The following is a 14388-nucleotide window of genomic DNA, read 5'->3' on the forward strand; positions in this document are numbered from 1 at the left end:
GTTTCTTGTGAGGATTTCAGTATATACAATAAAACTACCTGTAAAGAGAGACTCCGCTGTGTGTCTATCTATATCATGCCTGGTTAGGGCTTTCATTCTCTAAAGAGCATTGGGACAAGGAATATTATAAAAGTGATTTTTGGCAAGCAGGGTCAGAGGTATCACTGGATCAGATGGAATATATCTGAGGGTGCCCCTTAGCAACACTGTGGCCATGCATTGCGGCTTTGGTTTCAGAAGTATACGTCGACAGAAGAAAGCTTCTGTAGTTTCTGGACTATTATTTTACAGGAGAATTAAAAATTTCTGTAGTGCTTCTAAACTGTTTACATAAATTCTACCTGCCAAGTCTATGAGACACTAGTAATTCCCATAAGGTGGCCACTACAAATTAAGGCCTTGATTCTGAGTGGTGCTGAGTGACATCAAATCCAGATGGCTTCAGTAGGAGCCATAGCGGTCAGCCTTAGCTCACAGGCCCCTTGTAATAATGCTCTAATTATTTATCAACTGTACATTTTTCAGATTTGATTACTTTTTAAACACCTGCAATATAATTTGACTGCAGTGAGATGCAATGAATTAATCTTTTCAATATTACACAGGGACCAAGAGTGGAGCACTTGAAGCAATTGGACGACCACTATCAACAGCACGCCCCTCCACAGGTTTGAAACATTTCTAATAGATGATCTTCCCAAGGGAAGCCTTCCACACTATAAGCGAAATGTACCCTCATGTGTGAATGGCTGCCTGATAGGGCAAGACTCATAGGATCAACTCATCTTTTGAATAAAGTTACACTTTTTACCCAATATACTTAACAGGCAATATCAGGTAGCATTTGTAATCTATGGGGCTGATTGCAATCTCAGTTATGCTGATGTAAACTAGCAGAAACTTGAGTGAACACAGTGGAGTCACAAAGATAACTCAAGAAGGAAACCTGTTGTGTGCTCAGGGGCTTTTTCATTTCCATCAAGTGGTGGAGATGAAAATGAGGCGAATGCATTCCTTTTTAGAGAGGGAATTTGAGAGAGAGTTGTCTGTCTGACTCAGTGTATTGGTGAAGTTTAGATCCTCAGATCATGGTGATGGGTGCACTGTCAAGGATAGACTGGAGAATTCTTGTCATTCATGCAGTTGTAGTCAGTCATGATCAGCTCAGATGTAGAAACATTGAAAGGAAATAAGTCAATACCAAGTCATTCTTATTACACATTGTATTCAAAGTCAATATGATCCCATAACTGCTCAGATGCCAGCTGACAAAGCTATAGAAATGGTTTTCATTCTTCCATGTTTGCCTGTCAGGGGGAGCCACTGATGCTCACTACCACAGGTTTAAGGCTGCCATAACTTTACCAGTATTTGAGCCTGTGTATTTCTGAAAAACAAAGATGAATAACAAAAATTAAGTGCCTGCATTTCCCCACCAAATTTTACACTCAGACATGTGTTTGTAGTTCAGCTACTGCACTTTAAAGAACTAACAGCTGCAGCCATGATTTTGGTCAAAGTCAGGAAAGTAAGGAACAATTCTGGCACAATATTGGAGTTGGAGTTGATACATGGGTAACGGACAGAGCCAGAAAAAAGATGGGCAGTCTTGTGTGAATGTGCTTTTGGGTGTAGCTAAAGGGTGTAATTCCTTGTCAGGATTTTCACTGGTCAAAGAATCAATCCTTGCTTTGAAGACATCTAATCCCCAGTCCATCATGCCCCTCATGATAATTGTTAGCAGCACACATACATAAAGGGTTTGGTGAAAATCAAAGTAAACTCTTTACCAAGCTGAGTTGCTAGCAACCATGAATCCCTCTTGCCTCCTACAGCAACTCCTCTCTCTTCACTTCTTCCTCTCCAGGTCATGGAAGCAGCAGTATCAATTTTCTGTTGTGCTACAACTAAATATTGTTACTTCATGTTACCATAACTTGAGTCTTATATTCACAGAGTGGCAAAGACAAAGGACCTTGCTTTAAATTGTTTTTTGCAGAGATGAAGCAGTAACAATATTTTTCTCTGTCATGGTGAGTGACATGTTAATAACAGAGGGCCAGATTGTAGCTGGTCCTTCAGGACCATACAGGAGGGTAAGACAGTATAAGGTACACCTTACTCCAATGCTCCAGCTACCTGTGCTGTGGGTGGAAGCACAAAAGGAGAAGCAGCCACTGCAGGGGCACTACACCCCTCCTGCATCAGTTGGCAAGAAGGGATGGGGGAATGGACAGAGTCTTGTCTCCTCTTCCCCGCCCCCCAGACATACTAACTAGTGTAATTGCACCAGCATGCTGGGGAAAGCGTGCTGCACCTGGTATAGATCCTGTGCAAGGTATATCTTTCCTGAAGGCAGGGAAAACTAGGAAGCACATAACTGAATTTGAGTCCTGTTTTGCTCTTGGGGCAGTACAGGTACGTACTGTCCCACATATGGGGCAATTGCAAAGCTACAATTGGCCCCATATTAACATTTGGTGGATGGAATACCACTGAACTACCAACCTGTCTAACATTCATGCCATGCAAAGTTTCTTCTGAGAGCTTAGCTTTCTTTTTTAAAATATCTTCACAGTTGCAGTTGTTGCCTCTGGCAGAATCTGTCCTACATATTACTCTGCGTTAAGACCTTTCTCCTAAACTTCTTCAGAGCTAGAGTGTCACAGAATTTGGTTGTGCAAGAGAGACTATGAGTCTGGTTGTGGGGAGGAGAGTGGGTTATTCACTTGCTACTCTCCACTGGGAGTAGCCCTGACTCTGCTTCCCCCTGTCCACCTCAACCCCTAGCCAAGTAGCTGGCCAAGTGCATAAAGGGGAGTTGAGACACACCATGAAAAAAGGATGAGGGGGAAAGCGGGGCTGGAATCACAATTTTCCGAATGCCCCTAGGAAGGCACACGTATGTGCCACCTCTTACACACGACAGATGGCAAGGTTAGGACCTAGCCTTTAATGTCTTGCCTCTTCTAGCTTCAGTTTATGCTATTGAGCCTGTTGTTCCCTACATAATCCTGCTGTTTCCTACATTTTAGGTAAACGACTTAAGAAACTTCTTGAGAAAACGGTTGGGAACAAAGGTAGGAATTCACATAGCTAACTCATGCAAAGCAAATTCCTGTTTATTTGACTTTCAATTAATCTAATTATCTTGGGTGTTCACAGACTGTAAAGCGGATATTGCTTTTCTGATTGATGGAAGCTACAATATTGGCCAGCGTAGATTTAATTTGCAGAAGAACTTTGTTGGGAAAGTCGCTGTGATGCTGAGAATTGGAACTGAAGGACCACATGTGGGAGTTGTGCAAGCCAGGTATCTACACCATTATAAGAAAACTCTAGAAATTGAGTTATTAAAATGAGAAAGCTGAAGCATATAAAAATATTGTATTCAACAGACCACTACTTGAGTAGTATAAGTTATAACATTCTGCTTAGGAACGGTTGTAGTTGAGACATCCAACTAAAATCAATGTATTACGGGGGACTGGATTGTTTAGGACAGGGGTTGCTAAAGATTTTCCTAGTGTGAACTACATTGTTAAGAGACAGCAAGTCTTACAGATACCTCCCTTTCTACTGATGATCCAGTAGTATCCCCATGACAACAGGAACAATATTAAGAAAGTATTACACTTTTTTTTATATGAGTTAGCAGCGGAAAACAAGGAGTAGAGCCAGCACCATGCTACCAGGCAGGTCTATGCATACTATCAGCAAGTTCCACAGACCTCAGGCTGGGTACTACTTGGGCTAGGACAATGATAGTGGGACATAGAGCCTTTCTTTTCCAAGTCCCTAGTTCATACCCAACCCCAATAATGGTACATAGTGAATGCCAGTTTGAACCACTTCATGGTAGTTGTTTCATCTATATTAAGTGTGTTTGTGGTTTCAGTCCAGTTCAGATTGGACTGGTGTCCAGTACACAAAAACACAACTGGGACTAATTGACAACCACAATGAGTGCCTGGGCATAGAAAACAAACTATCCTCTCATCTCCAGCAAGCGTTCCTTTATGTTAGTTTTGAGGTGAGTTGATGTGGAAGGATGAGAGAAGGTTGTCTTGCTGCCTGCCCTGTCCTTGATCTGTGGAGAGAGGACTTGGGCCTCCAGGGCTGCCAGCACCATTCACAGTCATGTATCTCATCTTAATAAAAAAATAAATAAATAAAAAATAAATTAAAAAAAAAGATGAGGAAGAGCTCAGCAGAGTGGGGGTTCTAAAATTTGGCTATTTTTGATATTATGGTCAGTAATTTTTAGTACCACACAAAAATGGAATATCCTTGATCAGCTTATCGCAACGGATACTTCCAAACGTGTTAATGAAAATTGAAAAAAGAAAAAGAAAAAAAAAAGACAACATTGGGTTGTATTATGGCTTATAGCATAAAACTGTCAGGCACTAGAGCGGCCAGCCCAATAGCCTAATGCCCTTTTTTTTTTTCTTTAAAAACACCCCCCACAATTTTGTTTGCAGATTAGCTTGATTTAAGTCCTGGGCAGCTGGTTTTGTGACATGACTATTTTCCAGAGCCCAGCCACTTTGGCAATTGCTTCTGGTCTAAAGGAAGTTTCTTCTAAAAATGGAAATATCTGGTGGATTAAAAAGTGAGGTCTCTCCCACATCTTTCATCAAGAAACCTGTATTAAATTATAGGTAACAAGAAACAATCACAGATATTGTGTGAATGTTGTGCAAAAAAAGATACTAAACATTATTAAAATAGATACTGAACAAAAGGATCCAAAAATTTCTGGGGGGAAAATTGAATTTAATTTTATCAAGATGATCATCAACTACCATGTCAGCTTTTCCAGTTCAGTTTAAAAGAAAATTGTTGCAACATTACTTGCTGGCCACATTAGCAAAGAAGACTTTGCTTCCTGGAGAATTATTATTGTTTGGCTTCATTTATTTGTAATAATTGTCTTTCCAAACCATGGGATTTGTCAGGAAATTTATAAATAGCCAAAACAACTATTTGAACCGAAAGGCTTGGAGAAAGTCTTATGTAATGAGTGGACGGAATACTGAAGATAGGATGAGAGGAGAATTAATCCCAAAAAGTGGAGTAATTATCTAGTGGGCAAATATGGCTGTCTTGGGGGCTAGTCAGCTGGAGTTGAGTACCTTGAAGAATCAAGCCGTTAATTGGAATGGATCATGGCAATTGCCCTCCAATGATCCTCATATCTTAAAACAAAAAAACTAACAAAAAAAAGCAGTGTTTGGTCCTCGTCATGCACTGGGATCCACTTGTGCAGATCCAACTCTGCATAGGCAGAGGGGTCCATCTGATGTTACATCAGGACCTTGACTTCATAACAATTGTCCTTTTCAACTGCAAGTTAGACCAAATGTACTTCTTACAGTTCACATGACAACTAGTTTTTAATTTAGTGTTTTGTTTGCCCTAAAATTAGGAGTCAGAGGGTGAAATTCATTGCAGCTAAAATTTTCCTTTTTTTAATAAAGAGTAATTAGCTAGTACATCTAAAATCCATACGAATTACATTACTCAAACTATTTTAATTTAAAAGAAAATTTAAAAAAATAAAATATATTTAGGAAATGTTTAAGATCCAAATTCAACAATAGAAAAATTGGCCAAATTCATTTCTGACTTACTCCAATGTGACTCAAAAGTAGTTCCATTTACAAGAGGTATAACTGAGAGCAAAATTTGTCCTTATAACAGTATACAAAAAACAGCAAATGAATACATTTTAAAATTAACAAAAATCATTCCCTCCTTACCTGCCAAGACCTCTGTTCTGAATTTGATTCCTTCTGCGGTCTTTGAGATAATCACAGACACTGCAAAGAGTAAAGGTCCCTACTCTGTTTAAGAATTATCATCAACTATTGCTGACAAAACTCAGAATCCTGGATTCTGCCCTTAAGCAGGGTAAAGGGCATTTCATTTCTATTTTAAGATTGGTCATATATGTCTGCTTTTTAACTGCTTGTTTTATTTTTCACATAGTGAGCATCCAAAAACTGAATTTTATCTGAAAAACTTTACTGCAGCAAAAGATGTTTTGTTTGCCATAAAGGAAATTGGCTTCAGAGGAGGCAACTCCAATACGGGTGAGTACAAATCTGATCAGAGACAGGATAAGAACTAATTGTACCAAAGAATGTTATTGTTGTCACTTTGTTTTGTATTAAAATGTTGGCCTGTCCTAAATTCAGTGAAGTTCCACATAACATTGCACCACAATACAAATGTGATAGTAATTTCCACTGTTTAAAGAGTCACGGATTTGTTTCCAGGGAACAGCTTTGTTTCCTGAAACAAATATGCATCATTTATAGTAGAACGACTTGCAGACTGTCTGGGGTAATCAGAGCATATTAAAAAAAAAGTAAATGTTTCTGAAGGGAAATGGAATATGAGAGGAAGAAGTAGAATATCTCAAATATATACACAATAAGTCATGAAGCAAAGTAGAACAGTGCCCTCAGTTCAGTGGTGCTAGTAAGCCAGTACAGTCAGGTATGCTATACCATTAAGATATTTATCCCAGTACAACATACAAGAAAGACATTTTCAAGAATGAATTGTAGAGCCTTGCGTGGATACAAATTTATACCCACAGATGCAGATATCTGCAAAAAGAAATTGGTATCTGCTGAACCACAGGGCTCTCCTGGGAACCGCAGCAGTGAAAGGAGCAGAACATGGGGCCATTGCTCCCAGGAGCCAGCGCCCCTCACCAGCAGCTCCTCTGGAATGGCTGTACTGCCCCCAGCCCTTCTACACAACTGCTTCTCCTGTCTGGGGTCTGTACAGCCCTGCCAGAGTACAGGGCTGGGGGCGGTACAGCCATGCCGGAGGAGCTGCTGATGTGGGCTCTCAGGAGTGGCAGCCACACATTCTGCTCTTTTCACCACTTTAGTTCCTGGGAGAGCCCTGCGGTTCAGCAGATACTGATTTCTATCCACGGATATCTGCATCTGTAGGTATAAATTTATATCCGCGCAGGGCTCTAGTCACGGAACAATTTTTTTGAGGGGGGGGGGGGGGGGAAATGCGGGGTCGGAACTGTTCCAGTAAGAGTTAAACTCTACTTCCACAACTACCTCAGTTTCACCCTTCCACTTCAAGTGAGCTTCCTTGGAGTATTTATTTCCATAGGGCTGACTAGACCTACGCATAAAGGTCTGTGTTATCTGGAGTTCCCAAGAGAAAATTTTGCTATTACACCGGGATAAATCCACAGTAACATCATATATATCAGTGGACTAACTCCAGATTTACACTCCAACTGAGAGGAATTTGTGTCTCAGTCTTCCAAGGTCCTTTTGAAAATTCTACATTTTAGGAAAATCTAAGTCCTCCAATGAGGGTGGCCAGGTCTCCAGTTTATGACCAGAAAGTCCAATAAAAAAGGGGACCTGATGGTGTCCAGTCAGATCTACTGACTGGACACCCAAAGTCCGGTTATTGCAGGTGGGAGAGGCACCAAGTCATCACCCATGTCAGCCCCTACTCAACCAGGGCCACCTCCTACTGGCATCGGGCAGCTGCAGCTCCCAGCCCTAGTTCTGCAGGCGAGTCCCTCCCGACCTACACAGAGAGCAGGGGAAAGGGGAAAAGCAGTGAGTGACCGACAGAAGGGGAAAAGAGGAACTAACGGGGGGGGGGGGGGAAGGGCTTCAGGGGAAAGAGGCAGGACAGGAGAGGGGCAGTGGGGAAAGAGTTTGGGGCAGCAGTGAGGACTAGGGGGGAAAGGAAGGGACAGGCCCTCAGGGGGAAGGGGAGGTTCCAGCACTCCCGCTGGAGTGTCCGTTTTTTAAATAGTACAAAGTTGGCAACCCCACCTCCAACCAGTGTAATGGAAATTATCCTGGAGCTAGAATAGGGATGTTTCTACTTTGGTTTATTGTTTTGAAGATCATAGTACTCATGTTTGTGTGTTACTCTCCCTATCAAGTTAGTGTGAAAGAAACAATTCAAAATGTTTAAAAATCCTTTAATTTATAATCCTGGCAGTATAGCCAGGAAAGTTCTGTCTGATTAACTAAAATTACGTATCCTACAGATCTATTAAATCTTTCCACCAGATGTTTTTAAATTTCTCTGAGGAGAGATGGCATTCCCAGTATCTGGTCTTCTCCTCAGTATGAACAATCTTTACCTGCTTTAGAAAGGGTTACATCCAGTACTACTCAACTGGTACAGAAACCCAATTACCCAGTTGTGAAATAGCTTCTTCAGATTCTCCTTTTCCTGTTCAAAACTAGGAAAAGCCTTGAAACACACAGCTCAGAGATTCTTCTCTCTGGAAAATGGAGTACGCAGAGGGATTCCTAAGATCGTCGTAGTTTTCATAGATGGCTGGCCCTCCGATGATATAGAAGAAGCTGGAATAGTGGCCAGAGAATTTGGCATTAATGTATTCATTGTGTCTGTAGCAAGACCCACAACTGAGGAACAGGGAATGGTTCAAGATGTTGGTTTTGTTGACAAGGTATGAGAGAATATCCTCAATGTAATTTACTCTTCACTTATGGGTATTACACATTTCAAATGACTAAGTTTCCTCCAGCCTGAACTCCAAATGAAAAAGTCATACATATGTAATAGAGTTTTTAAAAGAGTTTGTCAACCATCTTGTACAATAAGTGAATTATATCCCAGATATAAAATTCTAAAGGATGGTTTAAGCACTCTGTAGGAATAATATCACTATTATATTCTAAAGGTTTTTGCTGTAATTTTTGTATAGCCCTCTTGGTTTTAAACCATTAAATTATATGAGACTCCTCCATAAATGTTGAAAAGGCCATTTAAAAATGAAGTTATTTAGAGCCAGGTTTTCTACTCATTTAGTGGGCACGGTTTTGCCTCCCACAATTTTATGCCCATCCTTGCTCACTAGCATAAATAATAGTAACTAGATACTTACCTGATTTGTGATTTCATGCAGACATCTGACTACATGTTTGTATCTACAATTAACCGTATATACAAAATTGTATTTGCAAAATTAGAAGCCATCACAGAAAATTAGGTAATTATACTTTGAAGCAAAATCTAAAATCCTCCATTCTTTATATACTTGTATGCCCTTTGTCTCTTTGGTTCAAGATTTAAAATGCATAATTAGAATTTCCAGCTTTTATCCTTCATCTTTTTAGGAGTACTGCTAATTCTTAGAGAGGATCAGCATCTACAGCTCCCATTAGAATCATAGAATAGCAGGGTTGGAAGGGACCTCAAGAGGTCATCTAGTCCAACCCCCTGCTCAAAGCAGGACCAATCCCCAACTAAATCATCCCAGCCAGGGCTTTGTCAAGCGGGGCCCTAAAAACCTCTAAGGAAGGAGATTCCACCACCTCCCTAGGTAACCCATTCCAGTGCTTCACCACCCACCTAGTGAAAAAGTTTTTCCTAATATCCAACCTAAACCTCCCCCACTGCAACTTGAGACCATTACTCCTTGTAAACATTAACTTCAACTGGAGTTCCAGGTGGTCAGCATTTCGGGGAGGGAGGGGGCTGGGGGTAAATAAGACCCTAGATTCCTATTAAACTATTAAATTAAAATGATTTATATACATCTTTAATAGTACATTCAACAGAAATCTTTGTATGCATGTTTTGTTTTTTTAACAGGCCGTCTGCCGAAACAATGGCTTCTTCTCTTACCATATACCCACCTGGTTTGGTACTACCAAATACGTAAAACCTCTTGTCCAAAAATTGTGTTCTCATGAGCAGATGCTGTGTAGCAAAACTTGCTACAACTCTGTCAATATAGCTTTTCTGATAGATGGCTCTAGCAGTGTTGGAGACAGCAACTTCCGCCTCGTGCTTGAATTCATCAGTAATGTTGCCAAAGCCTTTGAGATCTCTGATATCGGTTCCAAAATTGCAGCCGTGCAGTTCACCTATGATCAGCGTATGGAGTTCAGCTTCACCGACTATACCACAAAGGACAAGGTTCTCTCTGCTGTGCGGGGCATTCGTTACATGAGTGGTGGTACCGCTACTGGTGATGCCATTTCTTTCACAACCAGAAACCTGTTTGGACCTGTGAGAGATGGACCCAACAAAAATTTCCTTGTTGTTTTGACTGATGGTCAGTCTTATGATGATGTTAGAGGTCCTGCTGCTGCGGCACACAAAGCAGGTAAAATGATTGAGACACAACAAAAGAAACTGGAGGTCAATATTTCACACGCCTGTAGTGTCTTTCACTGGGGTGGGGGGAAGGACTCAAAGAACTTTGTAGATATTAATTAAATCTCATTTTACCCCAGTGAGCTAGTAAAGTGTTGTTGCCCCTTTGGCCCAAACAGTTTGCCACAATTCAGGACCTTGCAAGGTTGGTTGCTAGGGTGAGAAATCAGTGACATGAGTTGGGTGCTTTCTTGTACAATCGTGTTTATTTATAAAATAGGCACACAAAGGCTTGTTTCCCTGATCATAGTAGCAACAAAAAGCAGCAGGCAACTTCCTTACTCAGAAACCCGCAACTCTGCCACTCCAGCAAGTTCTGTGCCCAAGAAGCTCTGTCCTCTGCTTCCTCTCCGGGTCATACACTCACCTCCTTTCCAGGCTTTCTGCTTCCAGCACCCACAGTCTACAAACAATATCCTACCACTGTGCTTGTAACCAGAAAAACTCCTGTTTAGCTATCTGCATTAGCTCTGGCCGGCCACACAACCTATTGCCTTGGGCCATCACCTCCACTGTCTGCAGCTGTTTTCAATACATGAAGGAGCTTGATTGAATCTGAAAGAATGCATGGCACACCCACTGGCTGTCTTTTACTAGCAATTACTAGCACTTTTCAGCATAACATTAACTCCATTTTACAAAGATGCTAGCTGAGGTTAAATGGTTTTCTACAGGTCACAGAGCTAGAAATAGAAACTAGATTTCTCCATTCCCTGTCCTCTGCTCTAAACACCAAACAACCCCACTCATTTTAAATAATTGTATATGACGCTTTTAAAGAAAATTATCTGAATCAGTTGACATTACAGTTTATGAACCAAATATCCTGTTTTCAGACTGGAAAATTTCTTGCCCTCTACTCACCAAAACTACAGATGCAATGTCTTGGTCTTTTTCTAGTCATTGCTCTTTAGCTATTTTCCTGTCTCATTATGTGCAGTATAAATGTTGTAAATTTACATATGTAAGTAAAAGCAGGTTATTACAAATTGAAAATCTGAAAGAAAAAAAATCCTATCAGCTCAAGCTTGAGGCATAGCCAGTATGGTATTAAACTTGACTTCTACCATCATCATCTACTGGGGGGGGGAAGGTGGTTTGGCTAAAAAGCCTCCCTGAACTACTGTCACTCGAGAGAACTGACTGAGCACAATGATTCAGTCCTATTGTTCAGAAAATCTTTCAGTTATGAAATTGGTATCTAGTACACAATAGATCAGACTTCCATTCCGTGTGTCCTATCAAAGTTTAATGACATCACTACTTCTTTCATAGGCAGTATTATAAAGTATCTAAAATGCTTGCCTTATAAGTTGCCCCATGCTTCTTACTGTAAACTTGTTTAAGTGAAAGAAGAAAACCTCCTCTGGTTCCAAATATTTAGGACCCAATGTTGCTCCTGCTGAAGTCTAGTGGTAAGAGTCCCATTGTCTTTGGCCAGCTGCATATATTGCTTTTTTTTTTTTTTTTTTTTTTGTGGTCCAAATTAATTCAGTAAATGTAAATCTGGAGAGCTGTTTTCCTTCTATCTACAAACTTCTTGGGCTTACATGTGTGTTTTTTTTTTTTTTGTTTTTTTTTTTTAACAACACTATAGGTATTACAGTCTTCTCTATTGGTGTTGCCTGGGCACCACTGGATGATCTGAAAGACATGGCCTCTGAACCAAGAGAGTCGCACAATTTCTTCACAAGAGAGTTCACAGGACTGGAGCAGATTGTTCCTGATGTTGTTAGAGGCATTTGTAGAGATTTCTTGAACTCTAAACAGTAAAGGAAAGGCTGTTGGTCACTTTGTGGAAACTTAATCAAGAAAGCTGGGAAGGTCTCTCTACAGTGCAAATATCCCATTCTTTTAATACACAGTCAAAGTCTTGGGATAAGATACAAAGAATCGCACTCTGCTTTCTAAACTCAAATAAAAGCTTCCAGTGACGACATTGCAAGTTTTGCTTGATTAGGGACTGCAGGATTTTGCCAAAAGCTATTTTAAATGTTTATTAACAGCCCTCAATTTATATTTAAAGTTAAGCATACATTACACTTAAGGTACCAGATATCAGCTGTATGTATATACAAAAAATACAAGGTAACTTAGCTCCTACGTTTGTGGGCTGTCATTTACTGAATGTCTCCTTACACATGAAAATTAATATACTTTTAGCTATCTAACACCTTGTATTCAAAATATACAGTTTAAGTTTCTTGATTTATTCCAGAAGGCGCTCTCACTATTGTGATGAAAAGACAAGATTGGGAACACGTAGTTTTCACAGAAATGTTTTCAGTGTTCCATTTGTGCAACAGCTACTTTAGCTATTATTACAATGGGTGGTTTGTAAGAGGATGTGTGTCAGAATAAAGCAAAAGAGTCTTGTTCTATTGGATGAGAGCCTTCTACAGCAAATGACACTCTAATTTGGCTAGTAGATCTGTTTTCAAAAGAATACCTGGCCACTTTCACCAGCTCCCAAGGAGCAATCCTATCAAGTGTTTAGGCCTAGATCCTCAAAAGGTATTTAGACACCTAATTCCCATCAATTTCAATGGGAGATAGATGCCTAAATAGCTTTGACCATCTGGGCCTTGGGCTAAACGGTCTTCCTATTCCTATTAAAGTCAATGGCAAAATTCCCAGTAAATTCAATGGGTCTGATTTTCTCCACTGCCTTGCACATTGGGTAGTCATTTACATGTGGGAGTAAAATGCTACCATACTTATTTAGTAGTGTTTTACATTGTCTAGTCATTTACATTTGTAAAAAGTCAAAGTTCCAGGTAGGGCCATAGAGACTAGATTAGAGCCTTCAGTTGGAATTGAGGGCATGCAGACTGACATCCAAAATGAGCTCAGATCACCAACCTTAACTTGTCTATAGTGAGTTACTCAAACAGGTGGAGGGGAGGTAAGTAGGAAGAAAGAAAGATAGAGTATACCATAGCCAGCAGGTGGAACAATTGTTTATGAAGCCATTTAAAACAGATTTAAACCCTCATATTGTTTTTAAAATATGAAAAACAGCTTTTGAAAAATCTCTCTTCCATTTGATTTTGTCCATATTAGCACCCATATATGTATGTGATTAAAATTAAATACCTTACAATGAATTATTATATATCAAGCATCTGAAGTGGACAATACATTCTGACCCAAATATTTTTTTATAACCTGTTTTATAAGCTTTTGTTACCAACCACAGCACTTTCCTGTTCAACTATCAATCTGGGGTTTCTTTCATTTTTCTCATTTTGTGCTGTTGGTTGTAAAATACTAAACAGTTACGAATGGTACAGAAAGGGTCATATTTATCAGGCTTTTTGTAGTGTATATTTTTAATAACTTATGACTGGCTATATATTACAGTAAACATGAATGGCAAGGATGCCTTGTATTTTTCTATTAATTGTTATTCTTAATTTTGTATATGTTTATAGATATACAGTATTCAGGTATTCCTGTATAAATCATCCAGGTATTCAAAGTAAAATATCAGCATTGTGCAAACTATAAACATTTTAGCTTTCTCTTTTGATATGAAAATACACCTACAGCAAGTAAACTTTTAGACTGAGATTGCAGCTAGCTATTTTAATATTCAGTAATGCAAAAACCATTCCACGTTGAACCCCCATAATACATTCTGAATACATCAATAAAGCAAACATAATAAAGAATGCAAGTATCAGTATTGTTTTTAATTATTGAATTGCATTAAAAAACCCCAAAATGAAAGGAAAGGATACTAGTTATACATCTGTCCATGATTATTGAGTCTACTAATACCAAAATAACAATGTTCCATGCTAAATCTGATGGTAAATGTAAACAACTGAATACAAACACACTCACCAGTTAGTGAATTCACAAGTTCTGTGGCGCACAATTTTTTTCTGTTTATTGTTGTTGAAGGGACAACCACAGAGCTTTTCACAGATACAGCCTTTGAATACAAACAGGTCAAGTTTGGATCTTTAAAATAATGAAATATTTCATTGTTAATGTCTAAAAAGGTACAAAATGTGGCCAGTTGTGCATATGACCTTCTCCACCCTAGAAAAAAACTTAGCTGTTATCTCACCATTATTCTAATGCTTGTGCAATTCCACAAATACTAGCAATTGTCTATACTAGTGCTCCTACTGGGAGTGTGTTTATCACTGTTGTCTACGCTTGCACTGAACAAGTCAA

At 39.5% G+C, this 14388-nt stretch overlaps 1 protein-coding gene across 1 annotated transcript in view; it reads left to right on the forward strand.

Moving 5' to 3' along the window:
* Positions 1-13874, forward strand: part of COCH (cochlin) — a 35825-nt gene extending 21951 nt beyond the window's left edge. The window contains exons 6-12 of the mRNA XM_054026576.1: positions 606-668; positions 3036-3080; positions 3166-3313; positions 5995-6098; positions 8259-8485; positions 9634-10150; positions 11798-13874. Of these exons, the coding sequence (XP_053882551.1) occupies positions 606-668; positions 3036-3080; positions 3166-3313; positions 5995-6098; positions 8259-8485; positions 9634-10150; positions 11798-11973 (1280 nt within the window). The 3' untranslated portion in view covers positions 11974-13874. The remainder of the gene's footprint in view (positions 1-605; positions 669-3035; positions 3081-3165; positions 3314-5994; positions 6099-8258; positions 8486-9633; positions 10151-11797) is intronic.
* The last annotated feature ends 514 nt before the right edge of the window (positions 13875-14388 follow it).

This window comes from Malaclemys terrapin, chromosome 4 (genome assembly GCF_027887155.1).
Source record: "Malaclemys terrapin pileata isolate rMalTer1 chromosome 4, rMalTer1.hap1, whole genome shotgun sequence".
Taxonomy (NCBI): Eukaryota; Metazoa; Chordata; order Testudines; family Emydidae; genus Malaclemys; species Malaclemys terrapin.